At 35.4% G+C, this 17,368-nt stretch overlaps 1 protein-coding gene across 6 annotated transcripts in view; it reads left to right on the top strand.

Moving 5' to 3' along the window:
* The window catches only part of celf4 (CUGBP, Elav-like family member 4), an 89,684-nt gene that overhangs the window by 61,944 nt on the left and 10,372 nt on the right, over positions 1 to 17,368 (top strand). For 4 of the 6 annotated variants that reach the window (XM_084136880.1, XM_084136876.1, XM_084136879.1 and 1 more), the window contains exons 3-9: positions 7,971 to 8,019; positions 13,391 to 13,519; positions 14,731 to 14,810; positions 14,912 to 15,052; positions 15,263 to 15,401; positions 16,603 to 16,755; positions 17,240 to 17,350. In XM_084136880.1, the coding sequence (XP_083993006.1) occupies positions 7,971 to 8,019; positions 13,391 to 13,519; positions 14,731 to 14,810; positions 14,912 to 15,052; positions 15,263 to 15,401; positions 16,603 to 16,755; positions 17,240 to 17,350 (802 nt within the window). The remainder of the gene's footprint in view (positions 1 to 7,970; positions 8,020 to 13,390; positions 13,520 to 14,730; positions 14,811 to 14,911; positions 15,053 to 15,262; positions 15,402 to 16,602; positions 16,756 to 17,239; positions 17,351 to 17,368) is intronic. The other 2 variants (XM_084136878.1, XM_084136881.1) reach the window with 1 other exon arrangement.

Raw genomic sequence — 17,368 nt, forward strand, 5'->3', positions numbered from 1 at the left:
CTCTGTTACTTTACTGCACGGGGGAAATTAGGGGTCTGAAGCACAAGAACAATATTAAAGGAACTTTAAAGAAAAAAATACAAAGTGAAATCACTTAAATACAGCTTATTCATAAACAAGAGAACAATGTTAGATTGATATGCCATTATTTACAGTCTAAATAATATATTTGGTCTTATTGTGCATGATTTAGTGAGAAAAAAGGTTTTCATAACCTTTTTTTGCTGATGTAACCAAGGCCTCATGAGCGGGGATGAATAATATTTACCAATAATGTTAAAGCCTAACATATTTCATAATCCAATCAAATCCTGGTGCATAAAATCCTGCCCTACATTATTTCCCAACAAATATTCTGTTAAATGTCACTGTATAAATTAAATCAGTTGGGAATGCTGTTTTGTGTCATTTTTAATGACATTCAAACTAAAAAGGAAAAAATTGACACAGATACTGACTAAAGAAACAGAACTAAAAAGATTAGAGGAGAAAAAAAAAACCTTGAATGTCAATATTTCACAGGCAGACGGCAGATTCTTTTTTGGTTCGATTTGCTGATGTCTTTCATTGCATGACATTACGTTTAAGTTCCTAGTCATTTTCACAATAAAGTGCGCAAATCTCGTTGTCTTTCCTGCTTAATTATCCAGGCGCTTCAGAAAGCACCTGTTATGGTAAAGTTTCTGTGCAGATTCACACCGGGTCGGGCCCTGAAAGAGCACTTTCCTGTCTCCCCCCTCCGGTAAAGTTGTCTCATTTTCATTTGACACAATTTATAGACGTGCCTCCAAAGCATGCGCTATTTTACACTCCTGGATCATTAAATGAAACCCTTCGGAAGCTCTCGAGGTGCAAAGCACTTTTGCGGGAGGTGTAAAACGCGCAGGGTTTTTACGGGCGTCCCGGGCGCCTGGAGAAGAGGAGGACGGTGGCAGGGGTTTAAAGAGGCAGCCATCCGTGTCGTTTGGGAAGGTTACAAGGCGCCACGGGACTCCGGCGCTTTAAAGACTTACCTCAGGACATGCTGCAGTGAGGGAGGGAGAGAGAGAGAGAGAGAGAGGGAAAGAAAATGAGTGTGAGTTATAGGCAATGTGGTGGTTTAATAATTCAGTGAAATCCAAATTTGAGCAGATGCCCCTAGTGCTCTGGGTGAAATAAGGCTGTGCTGAATGGGAAGGAGAGGTTCCTGGAAGAAGCAGGAAGTTACATTTGGAGAGTGCCAAGTGGAAATTATGTTTTTGAGTGGAGGTTGCTGTACGTGTTCCCAACAGATTACTTTCCTCATTGAAGAGATAGAGATGTGTGTGTTAGTGGGTATATATATATATATATATATATATATATATATATATATATATACACATGTATATATAGAGAGAGCTATTTAAATGTTCAATATGTAAGGGGACAATCCACGGTTAGCTGTGCATTAAACTAATTTAATGCACGACGTGGAGCGCATTTAAAGCATTTGATGCATAGTTAGTCATGTTATCCCGCTTATACCATGGTCATTTCCAGAATTGACAACTTAAAGCTGTTACTGATGTTTGCGGCGTAATATTTGACCGTAAGGGTAAAATTTATGTTTATTTTTGTCAGTTACAGCTTGTTAGATCTAGCGTTTGAATCAGACAAAGAGATAAAGTAGTGCTTAAGATTACATTTATCTGAATGAATGAATTATAGCATTTATTTGAATTCATTATCAAGAGAGATGAGAGATGCGTGTGTGAATTACCTGTGTCTGCTCAGCATCTCTCTCTATTAACATGAAGCTGTTAGTTTAATTACTTCAAAACCAGCGATGTAACCCCTTCGTTGCTGAGTAATATAATGTAGGAAAGCTATTTTAGTAACAAAAGTCACAGGGCAACGTTGATAACAATGTTTCTGTGTGTGAGTGACGTGTGTGAGCATCAATGAAAACAGCGCATTAATAGAACAGTGATTAAACTGACTTTTTTAATTTTAATAAGTTAGATTAAACTTTCTAAACCCAATTTATATTTATATAGCCAATCAGAATCACATATTCAGACAGACCATGTTATAAATTTACAATATATTTTCATATTTAATATATTATACATTATATAATAATAATAATTATATGTATACACATATATAAATAAAAATTCTTGTTTAAAATATAAATGCTGTATAATGTATTTCTGCATTTTTATTCTATATAAATTTGGTTTTGTATATATATATATATATATATATATATATGTACAGTATATATATATATTATTATTTTACAGGATATCTCAAAATCAAAAATTAAAACTCTGTTTATTTTTCATTTAAATGTATTCATTTAGCAGACACTTTCATCCAAAATAAGGTTAATATGACAAAAAAAAAAAATCCCTGATTTTCTGTGGTCTCAGCCTTTTGGAGCCCGCTGTATTGAAACCTTGTCATTCTTAGAGAGGTCTGCTACTCTGCGGTGTACTCTGTGCAAGACTTCAGATTTATAATTTATCTTTATTTTTTTATTTAGTATTTGTTTGCTGGCTCTCGTGTTTTGAATGACTCTCAATGCAATCTGAGCCCGGCACAACAAAGGCAGGGTATCTCATCCTTCAAGAATTACCTCCTCCTCCACAAACCCAGAAAGAGCTCGCTCATCCCTTTGTGGCGAAATGAAAGGAATATTATTGTTCCTACTGTGAGAATGAACTTTGAATTTTTTCTGCCTTAGTTTGTAGAAAAGTTTGCTCTCTGCTCTCGCGACGTGACTGTAATTTAAAAGCCTGGCTTTTTAAAAGCTCACTGTAACAGTATTTTGCAGACAGCCAAGCCTTTAGTATTTGAATATAAAGGCTGTGATATTCATCATACTTATTTTTCGCCGGGAGAGCAGAGGAAAAGTGATAGATTATTCATTGCATGCTTTCCATTCATCTAAACACAGCAAGAAAGGGTCAGATAGGATATTTTACATAACCAAAGTTGGTTTTGCTATTTCTATTTTCATGTCGCTTACCAGTTAAGCTTCATAAACACCAGTTGCCTTAAAGGGGGTGGTTCACCCAAAAATATTGATTCTGTCATCATTTCCAAACCTGTCTTTCTTTCTTCAGTGGAATACAAAAGAAGATATTTTGAAAATCATCTTAGTTTTTTATTATACATACAATGAAAGTCAATGGGGTCAATGTGGCTAACAAGGTGCCAAAACACGCTAAGACTTTATCTTTCTAAACCATACAGAGAGCGTCTCCGTCTATATTACTGTACATCCATTTGAGCATCAGACGCAGCGATATAATGCAGAATTGGACATGCAGGTGGTGTGTAGCTTTCTGGAGCGCTTTAGATGGGCTAACAGGAGGAAAAAAGCACCCCGTGGTGGAAGATACTCCCTCAGCGCAGACGTGACACCCACACGTACGTTTCTGTGGCCGTTTAGCCCAGCGTGTGTGTGTGTGTGTGTGTGTGTGTGCCAGAGAGTTACATCACCATAAGGCCGTGCCATGCTGTGGCTCAGTGGCGGAGATACGGACGGCGAGGTCTGTACAGATGGAGACAGAAGGTTTCTGGTGAGGTGAGGTACGGAGAGAGAAAGAGAGATAAAAGTGTTTTTGTGCTGCTATGGCCTGTTTATAAAGAAGAGGTAATTTTGTGGAATTCTGAGTGATTTAGTGTGTATGTGAGTGGATTCGCGCGCTTGTGTTTGTGCGTATGTGTGCGGGAGGCCGTTCCTTTGTGTAAAAGGTTTTGCCCTCTCAGAATATGTGATGTGGAGCTCAGAGAGGATAAACACTGTCCTGCTCAATGCTGCCATCTAGCTGTGGCGGATGAAAGTCCTCTAGGGGCCTTTGAAATCACAGTTCGGAAGTAATGTGGAAGCCTGTGGCGCAGCACAATGACAAATGTCTCCAAATGCCACATTATGTTTCATTCAGCTCAGTTTTATGACATGCCATCACGTTCAGTTTTAATGTGCACAAGATCTCATTCCACATGAACGTCAGATTCACCCTGGGAATGTGAGGGCATTTCGTGTTTCCCTGTCGGGATGCAGAAACGGCATCTGTGTGTGAGAAACGCTCTCCAAATATTAATATCTAATTAGTTTTAGAAAGCTTTTTGACACATTTGTTTATTTTGATTATCATGGCAATGGATTTTTGTTACTATTATAATATTTTCAATAATATTTAATCTGAATATAAATTATATTTTTAACAGAATAACTTTGATTACTTTTGAATGAACATTTAAGATTTTTTTCATTTGTAAAAAAAAAGTCTCGGTGACTTTATGGACATGTAAAAATAATCACATATTAATCCGATTTTAATAATATTAAAAATACGTATAACTCATATTTTTAATAGAATAACTTTGTTTAATTTTGAATTTGCATATTTCATTTTTTTTTTGTAAAATAACTTTGATGACTGTATGGACATGTCAAAATCATCACATATTAATAATATTTTAATAATGTTAAATAAATCATATTTTAATAGAATAACTTTATGGTTCATTTTGAAGTAACATATTTAAGCTTTTTTAATTTGTAAAATAACATTTTGATGATTGTATGGGCATGTAAAAATCAACACATTAATAATATTTTAATAATTTTTAATATAATATAAATAATATTCTTGATAGAACATTTAAGCTTTCTAATATGTAATAGAATCTGTATGAGATGTAAAACATACAAATCATCACATATAAATGATATTTTAATAGAATAACTTTGATTCATTTTGAATTAATATATATATTTTTTTACATCTTTTTTTAAATATTTGTAATAATATTTAATATAAATATACATTTTTTATTTATTAATTTTTAATTAACATATTAAGCGTTTTCATTTGTAAAATAATTTTGATGACTTTATGTAGAAATCTTTTAAAAAGAACAAACATATTTAAGCTTGCAAAAACTTACTAGCATGTGTGTGTGTGTGTGTGTGTGTGTGTGTGTGTGTGTGTGTGTGTGTGTGTGTGTTTTCCGTGTGTGTGAGAGAAACACTTGTATGAGTGTGGTGAGATTCTGCTTGGGGAAACGCAATTAGCACACATAGCAGAGTCCATTTGTGCCGTTGGGAGGGAAACATTAAAATGTATGTGGAGTAGAGGCCTGCTGGGATACCGAGACTGTGTGTGTGTGTGTGTGTGTGTGTGTGTGTGTGTGTGTGTGTGTCTGTGACCTTGCTCTGCTCCCCGATCTATGTCCGAATCTCCCTCTCTCTCTTTTCACTATTCCCTCCGCCCTCACTATCAGCAGCCATGGCAAAATAAATAATGCATCAAAACACATTAAAAACATTAGCCAGGCTTTACTGCCAATAAAAGAGGAGGATGCTGGGGATGGAGAAAAATAAGGAGCGAGTGATCAGGTCTGAAAAAATGAAGTGAACTTTATGAAGTGAGAAACCCCAGAGCCGTTGATCTGGACCGGAGCCAGGACGCCACAGGTGCGCTGACCAGGTGCACTGTGGGTATTTTATGTTGTAAACGAGTCATTTTGAGTCCAGTAAAATATGCAGTTGAAAGATGATTTTAATAAACATAATTGGTGGTATAATTGGCATTGCAGGCTATTAAATTAGTTTATCATTAATATGCAAAAGCAAGGAGCACAGAAATGCACACGCAACTTTTATACTTTCTTTCAGAGGTTTGTTGTGTCTCCTTGCTTTCCTTTTCTCATTCATTCATTCATTATCCTTCATTTCTTAAATGTACAATACCTTTTCAAAAGTTTGGGGTCAGTTAAATGTATTGATAGAAAAGATTTTTATTTCAAATAATTACATTTTGATCTTTTTATCAAATAATCCTGAAAAAAATGAATCGGTTTCCACAAAAATATTAAACAGCACAGCTGTTATCGTGATTCATAATAATAAGAAATGTTTCTTCAGCAGCATATGGCACTGACGACTGGACTAATGATGCTGAAAATTCAGCTTTGCCATCACAAAAATATAATTTTTATGCTTATTGTTATCAAATTTTCACTATTAATAATGTTAAGTAAAGGGAAACAACACATTTATTAATTTAGAAGATGTTTTTTGTCCAAAGTAAGTTTAAAAATGAGGGGAAACACGATAAAGGAGTCAATAATATTAGCAGTGAAGTTAATGCAGGCTATGTAAAACCGCTGTGGAAAAACATTAAATGCATTTTTTGTCACTTTTTTCTGTTAAAGAATGAAAGCTGCTTTACTGAACAAAATAGTAATAAAAACGACATTTATATTTCCATCATCACTGTTTTATTGAAAAATGAAATGCCACAATGATAGAATAAAAAAATAATGAGCTAAAATGAATCGTGATCACATGGCTCGGTGGTGTCTTTTTTTATTAAACCGAGTAAAATTGCACTTTCATACGAGTGGATCAGGATCCAAGGAACATTTTATTTTGTGATTTGATAAATCTGACTTGTCCTGTACTGTACGGCGCCATTATGCTTCCTCTATTTTTGGCTTTTAGCAGCCAGAGACTTTTTGTCCTTTTTGTTTCAATGCAGCAGACAGAAGTGAGAGGAGGCACGGAAGTGAAGCACAGGGAGCTGCTCATTAAAAGTTACCCACTACGTCACAACTCATTTTCATCTAAAGTGGCGCGTGAAGCAGATAGTGAGTAAACTGCTGCGGGTGAGCGATAGAGAAGTGGAGTCTGTGTCTTATTTTGGGGGGCAGAGCCCTGTGTCTCCCCAGAGAGCGCTGACGCCATCATGCCAGGATCCGCCACAGCGCACGGGTCCGCTCCTCTCCTCTCGTCTCCTTCCCGCTGGCAGCGTGACAATTGGCATTATTAAAAATTGATTGCCGCAGACCGTTCCATGGCTTACATGTATTATTGAGCCAGAGTCAGTCGGGAATCTGCCACGAGTGAAGGAAGCAGAACGAAACACTTTATGATTGTGAACGTCTTTTAGTGAGATCTCACACACACAGATACACACATTTGCATCCCGGTGCCATTCATACACATAAACACAGGCGTATGCAAATGTGCTTATATAAATGAGGTGTATTGTGCTGAGTGTGGCATGCGTTTCTTTTAATATTTCGTTCTGCATTGCTCTGTGTCTCTGGCTTTTACTGTTGGAAAGCAGTAAAAATAAGTCAGTCTATGAAACATTTGCCTTTTCCAGTTGTTATGGTGAATTTTTTAAGTCCATTATTCTCTCAGACAAAGAATATTTTTATATAGTTAATGAATTGCTTCACACCATCTCAAGATAAATTATATTTTGAGATATTCTGTGTTGGGAGGAACATTTCAAACCAAAATTGCTGCAGCTCACCTTCTTTCTTCTTTTTAAAGCATTCAAACTACTTTTCTATTAATAGAAGTTTAAAATAAATGAGATTTGCCAGGGTGGATATGTTATCCTTGAGAAATTGCGCCAAGCATAAAAGAACAACAATTTATGAATATTAAATGAGCATAGAACTGAACAACTTTGAACTTGGCTCCTCAAAACTCAAATTGTGTCACTTCCTCTTCATTATGTGATTCACAATGAATTATTTCGAGGCAAATGGTAATGGTAAAATCTAAATTCATGGAAAGAAGAATTGTTATTAAGAAATAAATTATTAGAAAACGTTCTAATATGCATTTGATTATTTTAGTTTTTATGGCAAAATATTTATATCTTTTAGTATTTTCAATGACTATGGGTATGTAAAAACCATCACATGAAATAATCTTTTTAAAAGAATAAGTTTATGATTCATTTTGAATTAACATATTAAGCTCACAAAACACTTACTGGTAGCTTTTTGTGTTTTGGGCATTTCATCCAATGATATATGGACACAAGTGATGAACTGATACTAACTGCAAATGTGAACACTTCGCTAAAATAGTTTTGTGCTACGAATCTAATGTCTTCTCTTGTCTTTTCCCCTTCTTTCTGTCTGTCCTGTCTTTCCCCCTCCCTCGTTCTTCTCTTTGTGTTGCACAGATGAACAGGCCAATCCAGGTGAAGCCAGCTGACAGTGAGAGCAGGGGAGGTAGATTTCCACTCCTCTTTTTTCTTCTTCCTTTTCTATTTCTCTCCCCACCTTCATGTCACACTACATCAGTGTCACCATTACCGGTAGATGTCCCCTTCTTAAGAGTCACATATAATGACGCATCTCGATGAGACCTGACAGTCATACAAGGCCCCAGAGGATCTTGGGCCGGCCCTCACACGCCTTACATAAGTGTCGTCACTCCTTTTGTCGGATTGTTGCCCTCCACGGAGGTGCGGGGAGGAACACTTTCCTGAGTTTTACAGTTTTTGATGCACACACAGACACTTTTGTATAGACATGCACTGTTGTAGGAAAGAGTAAAAAATGTCGACAGTTTGTTGAATTTTATAGGTTCTTAAAAATTAGGTGTATATTTGTATAATGTATATTTGAAACATAGGTTCAAATATATGTTTTATCATATTTAATCTTAGTAATTTTATTTATGGCTCCTCAAAACTCAAATGATGTTATTTCCTCTTATGCCATTTAAAATGAATTATTTTGAAGCACACAAAATAATACTACAAATATTTTGTGGTGTGATGGGAAATACACATTCAGTGAGAGAAGAATTATCGGTGTTAAAATTAATATAATAAGATATCAATTATCAGAAAACTATTTTTAAAATAAATTTGATCATTTTGATTATCGTGGCAATGTATTTTTGTTAGCATTTTTCAATGACTGTGGGTATAGAAATATTATCACACGAAATAATGTTTTTAATACAAATACATTAATAATAGAATACTTTAATTTGTTATGAGTTTATTAATGAGTTCTTTATGTTATATTATAGGTTGACTAGAGACTAGATATCAAGTGACTAGAACTCATAAGAACATCAAAGGAACTTCAAAATTCTCTCCTATGACATCATAAGAACTTAAAAAGGTTATCCTATGACATCATAAGAACTTAAAAATTCTCTCCCATGACATCATAAGAACTTAAAAAGGTTCTCTCATGACATCATAAGACCTTAAAAAGGTTTTCCTATGACATCATAGGAACTTAAAAAGGCTCTCCTATGACATCATAAGAACTTAAAAAGGTTTTCCTATGACATCATAAGAACTTAAAAAGGCTCTCCTATGACATCATAAGAACTTAAAAATTCTCTCCTATGACATCATAAGAACTTAAAAAGGCTCTCCTATGACATCATAAGAACTTAAAAATTCTCTCCTATGACATCATAAGAACTTAAAAAGGCTCTCCTATGACATCATAAGAACTTAAAAAGGTTCTCCTATGACATCATAAGAACTTAAAAATTCTCTCCTATGACATCATAAGAACTTAAAAGGGTTCTCCTATGACATCATAATAACTTAAAAAGGCTCTCCTATGACATCATAAGAACTTAAAAAGGTTCTCCTATGACATCATATATACGCTGAAAAAAAATAGTGTATCATTTACTTTGAAAATTTTTCATTTAGAAATTGCTAGTAAATTTCATAATTTTTGTAATTTATGCATAAATAATAAAAAAAAGCAATGGCAAGTAACGTTTAATCAAATATGTCATTTTGAAATAGAAAGACTGAAATAGTATTTTCTTGTAAAACTTACTGTTTTATTTACTTTGAATTTATTTTTTATTTTTACAATGTAAGAACTTTAAAAGTTCCTTTATGACATCATAAGAACTTCAAAAGGGTATCTTATGACATAACAAGAACTTACATTTCCCCTATGACATCATAAAAACATTTTTTTTTAAATCCTATATCATATTAGCTTAAAATATTTATAGAATTTAAAATGTTCTGCTTTATGTCATCCGACTGTAAAGCGTGTTCCCTTTCAGTCGGTCACGTTCGACGTAACGTGGGGGTTACATACGTAACCGAGACGTTTTTTTAAGCTTTTATTTTTAAGTGTGTGTGTTTGTGTTCATGGGAGTGTGAGATTGAGTTTCTGTGCATTGACAGTGTCTGTGCGTCACTTACAGACAGAGTGGAAGTAGTTTGGTAAGAGAGAGCTCGTCTTTTCCTCCTTTTTGGGTCAGGTTTTCCAGATAACCAAGATTGATAGACCCACAGAGAGAACGAGACATACACATAGAGGCACCTCTCCTTCATTCACAGTCTCTCCTTTCATTTCATGCCATGCGTTCCTTTCTCTAATTGAGAGTGTCTTCCTTTACTCTCACTCGACAGATCAATTGTCTTCATGGTGATGGACAGCTGAATTTATCCCCCTGTTAGCCCTGTAAAAACGCAATATATGTCCCTGCAAAGCCCTCTGATTCCACTGGCAAAACTGATGTGCCGTCCCCAACCGATCCATTCACTAGTCATTTAAAGTGAAACGCCGGGATGGAGAGGGAGCGCTAAAGGTCAAAGTGGGAAAGACAAGGAAAGGAAGTGAGAGACAGAAAGAGACTTGAAAGAGAGTTAAAGAGAAGGCAGGAGTGGTCATAAGAGCGAAATAAGGATGGATATCAGAGAGAATGAAAAGAAACAGTTGGTGACACTGGTTAGAGACACTAAACGAAAGACTTGTTCTTCTAAACAAAATAGCTTTTTTCCACACCATCTCACTATTATCTGGAAATTTGCACAGTGTGATTTACACGTAGGACATGTTTATTTAAATGAAAATCGAGCATCCCAGCTAACAAAAAATATATTCTATGAATGTTTTGCTAACATTCCCATTGAAAACGTTATTTCTCGACAATCAAAATGTCCAGTTTTTAAAATCTTTTAAAAATGTTTTTATACAAGTGTTTAGGGAGCATTCCATTTTAGAATTCTGCAAACATTTTGGGAATGTTACTTTTGAATGTTCTATGAACAAATGCCCAGTTAAAGCATTTCAGAAAAAAAACATTCCATGAATGTTGTATTTTTTTGTGCTAACATTTTGAGAACATTATTAAAGACCAGATCATTTTGAACAAACATTCTATTAACGTTACTAAAAACGTTTGTTTATAACTTTTAGAGAACCTTGCCAGAACGTTAGCCAAAGTTCTGAGAATGTTCCCTATTAGCTGGGATAATCCAACGCTATTTCACGACCAATTCATACGAATTCGTACGATTTGTCTAAACCCCAGTGATGGTTAGGTTTAGGGGCGGGATCAGGGGTAGGTTATTTGTACGAATTCATACGAATTGGGCAACTCGTAAAATATGTACGATTTAGCAAAAATCGCATGAATTCGTACAAGTGAGGTCGTATGAATTCATACAAATTAGCCACCTCGTAAAATACGTGTGAATTGCCACGAGAGCGTGTCTTTTTTTCTTTCTTTTTTTTTTACATATTTTGGGTATCAGACTGCTGATTTCATTTGTTGTCCAAGGGGAAGAAGGCCTTTTTTTTCTTCAAATTCTGTATCCTGGAATAGGCAATACAGGGAGCCTCCTATAGGGGGCAATGCGCAGAGATTTCAATCATCAGACATCCACGATTGACTGATGAAATAACACAGTGTACCTTTAAATTGTAAAGAATTGAACGATCCATCATTGTATGTCGAATATGAACAAATGTTCATTGTACAAATTTCATGAGATGGCATTTTCAAGCCAGTTCTCTAGTTATTTATTTTATTATTTAATACTAGGGATGCACGATATATATCGGCCACCATATCGGCATCGGCCTGTATATGTTCATTTTTAATGTTATCGGCCCAATAAGAAAAATTGGCCGATAAATAATGGATTGTTTCCTTCAGTTGAGACACTTCAGATGCGCACTGTTCGCCATGATGGTTTTGAATTGCGTGAAATATGATTGGAATCTCTTAAAAAAGGAAAATATGGTTCAGTGCAACATGTGCAGCGCAAGTCTGTCATATAGACTATATAAAATTATAATGAGAACATTATAATTGTGTGCTTGGGACATGGCTTTTAATGGTGAGACTATTTTTGTAACCAGGTTAAAATTATATACAAATTTGGATTTAGATTTATCGGCCAATATATCGGTTATCGGTATCGGCCAAAATGTTCATATCGGTGCATCCCTATTTAATACTTATTTGAGTTAAGTGCTTATCATAGGCTAAACTTTTATTTTATTTATAAATATAATAAACTTTAGATTTGTAAAATGCACACATTTTGTTTATTATTTGTTTTACCTTTATACCTTTGATTTAGCCTGTGATTGCCTATGTAGTGTGTGTGCTGGTCTTATTCCGCATATGCGCAGCGCACTTGTAAACATTCTGGACTGGAGATTAGTCTTGTTGACTGGGCAAGGGCACCCTGTCAGAGCATGTTAGTGAGCACCAGGGCGTGGACAAACACATGAACACACACAATAGTGCTCATTAATATCTCTGCTGCACCATCCATCATACTTACACACACACATACATTACACATACACTTTCATGTGTAATGATATAAGAAAGTTTACCTATGCAAACCCACTAGCATTATTAAACAGAACGTTTAGTTGCTTAAAGCACATTTTCTTGTGATTACATGAATGCACTACACAAAGGGTCTGAGAGATATATTAAAACAATATTAATATTAATATTAATGTTTTTTTTGTTTTTTTATGCTAAACATTTTTTTTGGGGAGCATGTTTCGGGTTAATATATAATAATTTAATTATACTTTTATATTTAGATTCTTTGTTAAAAAAACAGTAGAGGTCTATGGTATGTCACTGTTTATATAGCAAGATAAATGTATCCAGTATCCAGTTCAATTCCCTCTGCACCCTAAATATGTGCCTTGTTTTTTAACTCTGTGCCTTGTCTTGAGTTTAAAACATGCAGCATTGACACTGCAATTACAGCCTAATAAAACCCTGAAACAATACGGCTTTTGTTCTCCTCACGCTGATGTGTAATTCAATAATGTCTACATAATCTGATAAATAAAAGCACAAACAATAAACAAGGACTCCTGAGGTGGCAGAATCGACTAGACGAAAGGTTCTCCACAGATATCTCGTTCATAAACTCATTTCATTAGACGGTAGCACCAACAAGTTTCTTAGTGGATTGCTGGATTTAAACACAGAAAAGATATATTAGGTGGATAAAAAAGGGATTGATTGAGTGAAGGTGTTTGAAGAGCTTCTATTTATTTTAGGACTTTTAATACGTTTTTGCTGCATTTTTTTTTATTGCATTTTTGAATTGCTTTTTTGTTTGCATACGGTACTTAGCTTTTTTGTATTATAAGATTCTACCATCTTTAATAATAAAATGCTCTGAAATGATTGCAAATGCTGAGGAAAATGCAAAATAAAGTAAAACTAGAATAAGGGGCCGTGTGGATTTATTGAAATGAGCAGCAAGACATCAGATAGATGTACTGTAGTTGTTGTCCTGTATAATATGTAACGAATTCTTTGTGTTTGTTTCAGAAGACAGAAAACTTTTTGTTGGCATGCTGAATAAGCAGCAATGTGAGGACGACGTGCGGCGCCTTTTTGAGTCCTTCGGATGCATTGAGGAGTGCACCATTCTCAGAGGTCCTGACGGAAACAGCAAAGGTTATTGGGTTCAGTCCAATTCTCTTTCTCTCTCTCTCTCTCTCTCTCTCTCTCTCTCTCTCGCTCTATATATATATATATATAATGTGTCACTGCTGCATGTTTTAAACTCAAGACAAGGCACAGAGTTAAAATAAAAAGGCACATATTTATAGGGTGCAGAGGGAATTGAACTGGATACGGCAGTGAGTAAACATGCAATACACATACATTTATCTAGTTAAACAGTGACATACCATAGACTTCTACTGTTTTTTTAATAATAATACAAATATTATTAAATTATTGTAGATTAACCTAAACCTGCTCCCAAAAGAAAATGTTTTGTATTTTTTTTAAATAATAATAATAATAAAAAAATTATTAACTACTTACATTAAGCTATTCCTATAGCTTTTGTGATATGGTATCATGGCTAAATTATTATATTTTTATCATATACTGTAAATGCCATGGATTTTCCATATTGAAATGATTCACTGCCACAATATATAATATTTTATATGTATATTTACACACAAGCATTTGTAAGAATATATGTGACCCTGGACCACAAAACCAGTCACATGGAGCAATTTTATGAAGATTTATACATCACATGAAAGCTGAATAAATAAGCTTTCCATTGATGTATGGTTTGTTAGGATAGGACAATATTTGGCCAATATACAACTATTTGAAAATCTGGAATCTGAGGGTGCAAAAAAAATCGAAACATTGAGAAAATCGCCTTTAAAGTTCTACATTTATGTTGGCGATTGTGCTGCATTCACTCACAAAAATAAATGTTTTATATATTTACAGTAGGAAATTTACAAAATATCTTCATGGAACATGATCTTTAATTAATAGCCTAATGATTTTTGGCATAAAAGAAAAATCGATAATTTTGACCCATACAATGTATTGTTGGCTATTGCCACAAATATACCCGTGCGACTTGAGACTGGTTTTGTGATCCAGGGTCACATATTCACTTTTAAAGGTCTGTTAAAAAAAACTAAAATGTCTGCATATAGTTTTTTGTTGTTTTTTAATTTATACATAATATAAAATACTAATAATATGTAATACAAAAATATCTTTGGAGTTCAAAAAATGGCTTCTTGTCCCAGGACCCAGGTTGAGAAACTCCCAAAAATAAAATATGTTGGTCTAGAAGTGTCTGTAAATGTTGAAGAGGGTGTTTTTGACTGTTTTTCTCTCTTCAGGATGTGCGTTTGTGAAGTATTCCACTCATGCAGAAGCTCAGGCCGCTATTAGTGCTTTACACGGCAGCCAAACTATGCCTGTGAGTGCCAGCACATCTGATCATGCACTTTTGTATCATTAGCACGTTTAAGGCACAACGCATCCTCAATTGGTGTGTGTGTGTGTGTGTGTGTGTTTCAGGGCGCTTCTTCCAGCCTGGTGGTGAAGTTTGCAGACACAGATAAGGAACGGACCATTCGACGCATGCAGCAGATGGCCGGTCAGATGGGCATCTTCAATCCGATGGCCCTGCAGTTTGGAGCGTACGGTGCCTATGCACAGGCAAGAGCTCTCTCTCTCTCTCTCTCTCTCTCTCTCTCTCTCTCTCTCTCTCTCTCTCATTATAAACTATTTCCAACAGAACTGCAGCATCTCAGTGGAAAAATCTGTCGACTCTAAAGTCTTGTTATACACATTGCTTTTATCATTATATGATTATGTTATCTTACATATAGTTAAAGTAGCGTGTGTGTGTGGGCTTTTCTCCATCAGGTTCAGCAGCAGGCAGCGCTGATGGCATCAGTGGGTCAGGGAGGATATCTCAGCCCTATGGCGGCTTTTGCTGCCGCACAGATGCAACACATGGCCACCATCAACGGCCTCCCTGGGGCTCCCATGACCCCAACATCAGGTGAGGAAACACACACACACAGACTTTCCCAGACTAAAGGCCCATTCACACCAAAAACAATAACTATAACCATAACTATAATAGTGTCCACACCAGCAGACGAATCATTCTGTTTCTAGTTATGTCTGTTGCTTTAAATCGAGCTCTTTAAAGTCTGGTGGGTTCTGATTGACTGTCAATGTTTTCATCGTTCATCAGCTGGAAAAAAAATCGTTGTGAAGTGATTTCATTGATATTGTTTCTCTGCGCAGCTGTCATAGTTGTGGTATTGACTCTGCTATTCTTTTATGTTTAGAACGATTTTTAGATCTATATCTTTATTGTTATATTTATCACCCTTGGTGTGAACAGGTCTTAAAGGGGTAGTTCACCCAAAAATGAAAATTCTGTCATTCTTTACTCACCCTCATGTTGTTCCAAACCTGTACGAGTTTCTTTCTTCTGTTGAACACAAAAGAAGATATTTTGAAGAATATTGGTAACCAGACAGTTGATGGACCCCATTGACTTCCATTGTATTTTTATTTTTTTCCCATACTGTGGAAGTCAATGGTGTCCATCAATTCTTCAAAAGATCTTCTTTGGTGTTCAGCAGAAGAAAGAAAGTCATACAGGGTGAATGAATAGAGAGTGAGTAAATGATGACAGAATTTTCATTTTTGGGTGAACTTTTCCTTTAAGTCTTTTAATTATTCCTGGCTATCATTTATGTATTTTTCCCTTCTTTAGTCATTGTAAAAAAAAATATTTTTTTTCGTGTTTGGTAACAGATGAGATGGTTTATAAGAGCATGCTCTGTTCAGTAAAATTGAAACTAATTTATTATATAAATAATACATGATTAATTATTATTATATTTATTTAAAACTTAAATCTGATTGAGCTTCAGGCATTTCCAATCAGTGGAATCATCATCGTAATGAAATGAAGAATAAATAAATGTAAAATGCAAAAATAAAACTTGTGTTGGAATTAAAATGTAAAATAATAAGGGTGTGTTTTCCACTAATTAAACACAAAAAAATAACACATTTTATTTATGTATTATGCACCAATACAACAATACATATAATCAAAAGCAATATTTACCTACATATATTTTGCCTAAATATTCTTAAAAACTCTCTATTCCCAGCAAAGCCATTATGTATTTATTATGAATATTTCAAATATTGTCTCCTCTCCTTGGCCCCGCCCCCAGGTGGAAGCACGCCCCCTGGCATCACGGCTCCCACGGTGACCAGCATTCCATCTCCAATCAGTGTGAACGGTTTCACAGGGCTGCCTCCTCCTCAGGCCAACGGACAGGCCCCAGCGGAGGCCATGTTCACCAATGGAATCCATCCTTACCCAGGTACTACACACTCTCATCCACAGATATACAGCAGAATTTTGCCGGATTTTAATAGCGTTGAACCGTTGAAACTCCATAGGCAAACTTTATGGTTACTTTTTGCAACAGTAAAATACATGACTAAGTATAACACTAACATTTTTCATCATCCTTTTCTGACGATTAATGTCAGCTCTGGTTTTGTGAATCACAGTATTTCTTGCAGTATAATCAAGTTTTATGTTTGCACATAAAGCATTTTACTTATGTGTTTAGGAATATAAGTGTTCTTCTATTTGATGACTCTGCAGTCTTTTATTAAACACAAAAACATGTTATTAAATGTTTCTCGAAGCTACTTTATCTGAAAAGTGCATGTGGAGTTGTGAAACGGCCAGCGGTCGGCTGTCAGCTGTCACAGTGCGAGTCTGTGTGTGTTGTGGAGTGGTATTCATGTCCAGTGCCACAGAGAAAAGCAAATGCCTGTCTCCCGGCTGTATCCCAGTTTTGCAGGAAGTGGTGTTTAGGGAAGACTCGGAGAAGGGCGGCCTTGGCGTGGCACAGAGAAGTTGTTTTGGGGTTCAGGGAAGCTGCTTCCTGTCGTCTCTCTCAGAAGGTATAGAACTCCCTCAAA

Source organism: Abramis brama (genome assembly GCF_963993115.1).
Source record: "Abramis brama genome assembly, chromosome: 15".
Taxonomy (NCBI): domain Eukaryota; kingdom Metazoa; phylum Chordata; class Actinopteri; order Cypriniformes; family Leuciscidae; genus Abramis; species Abramis brama.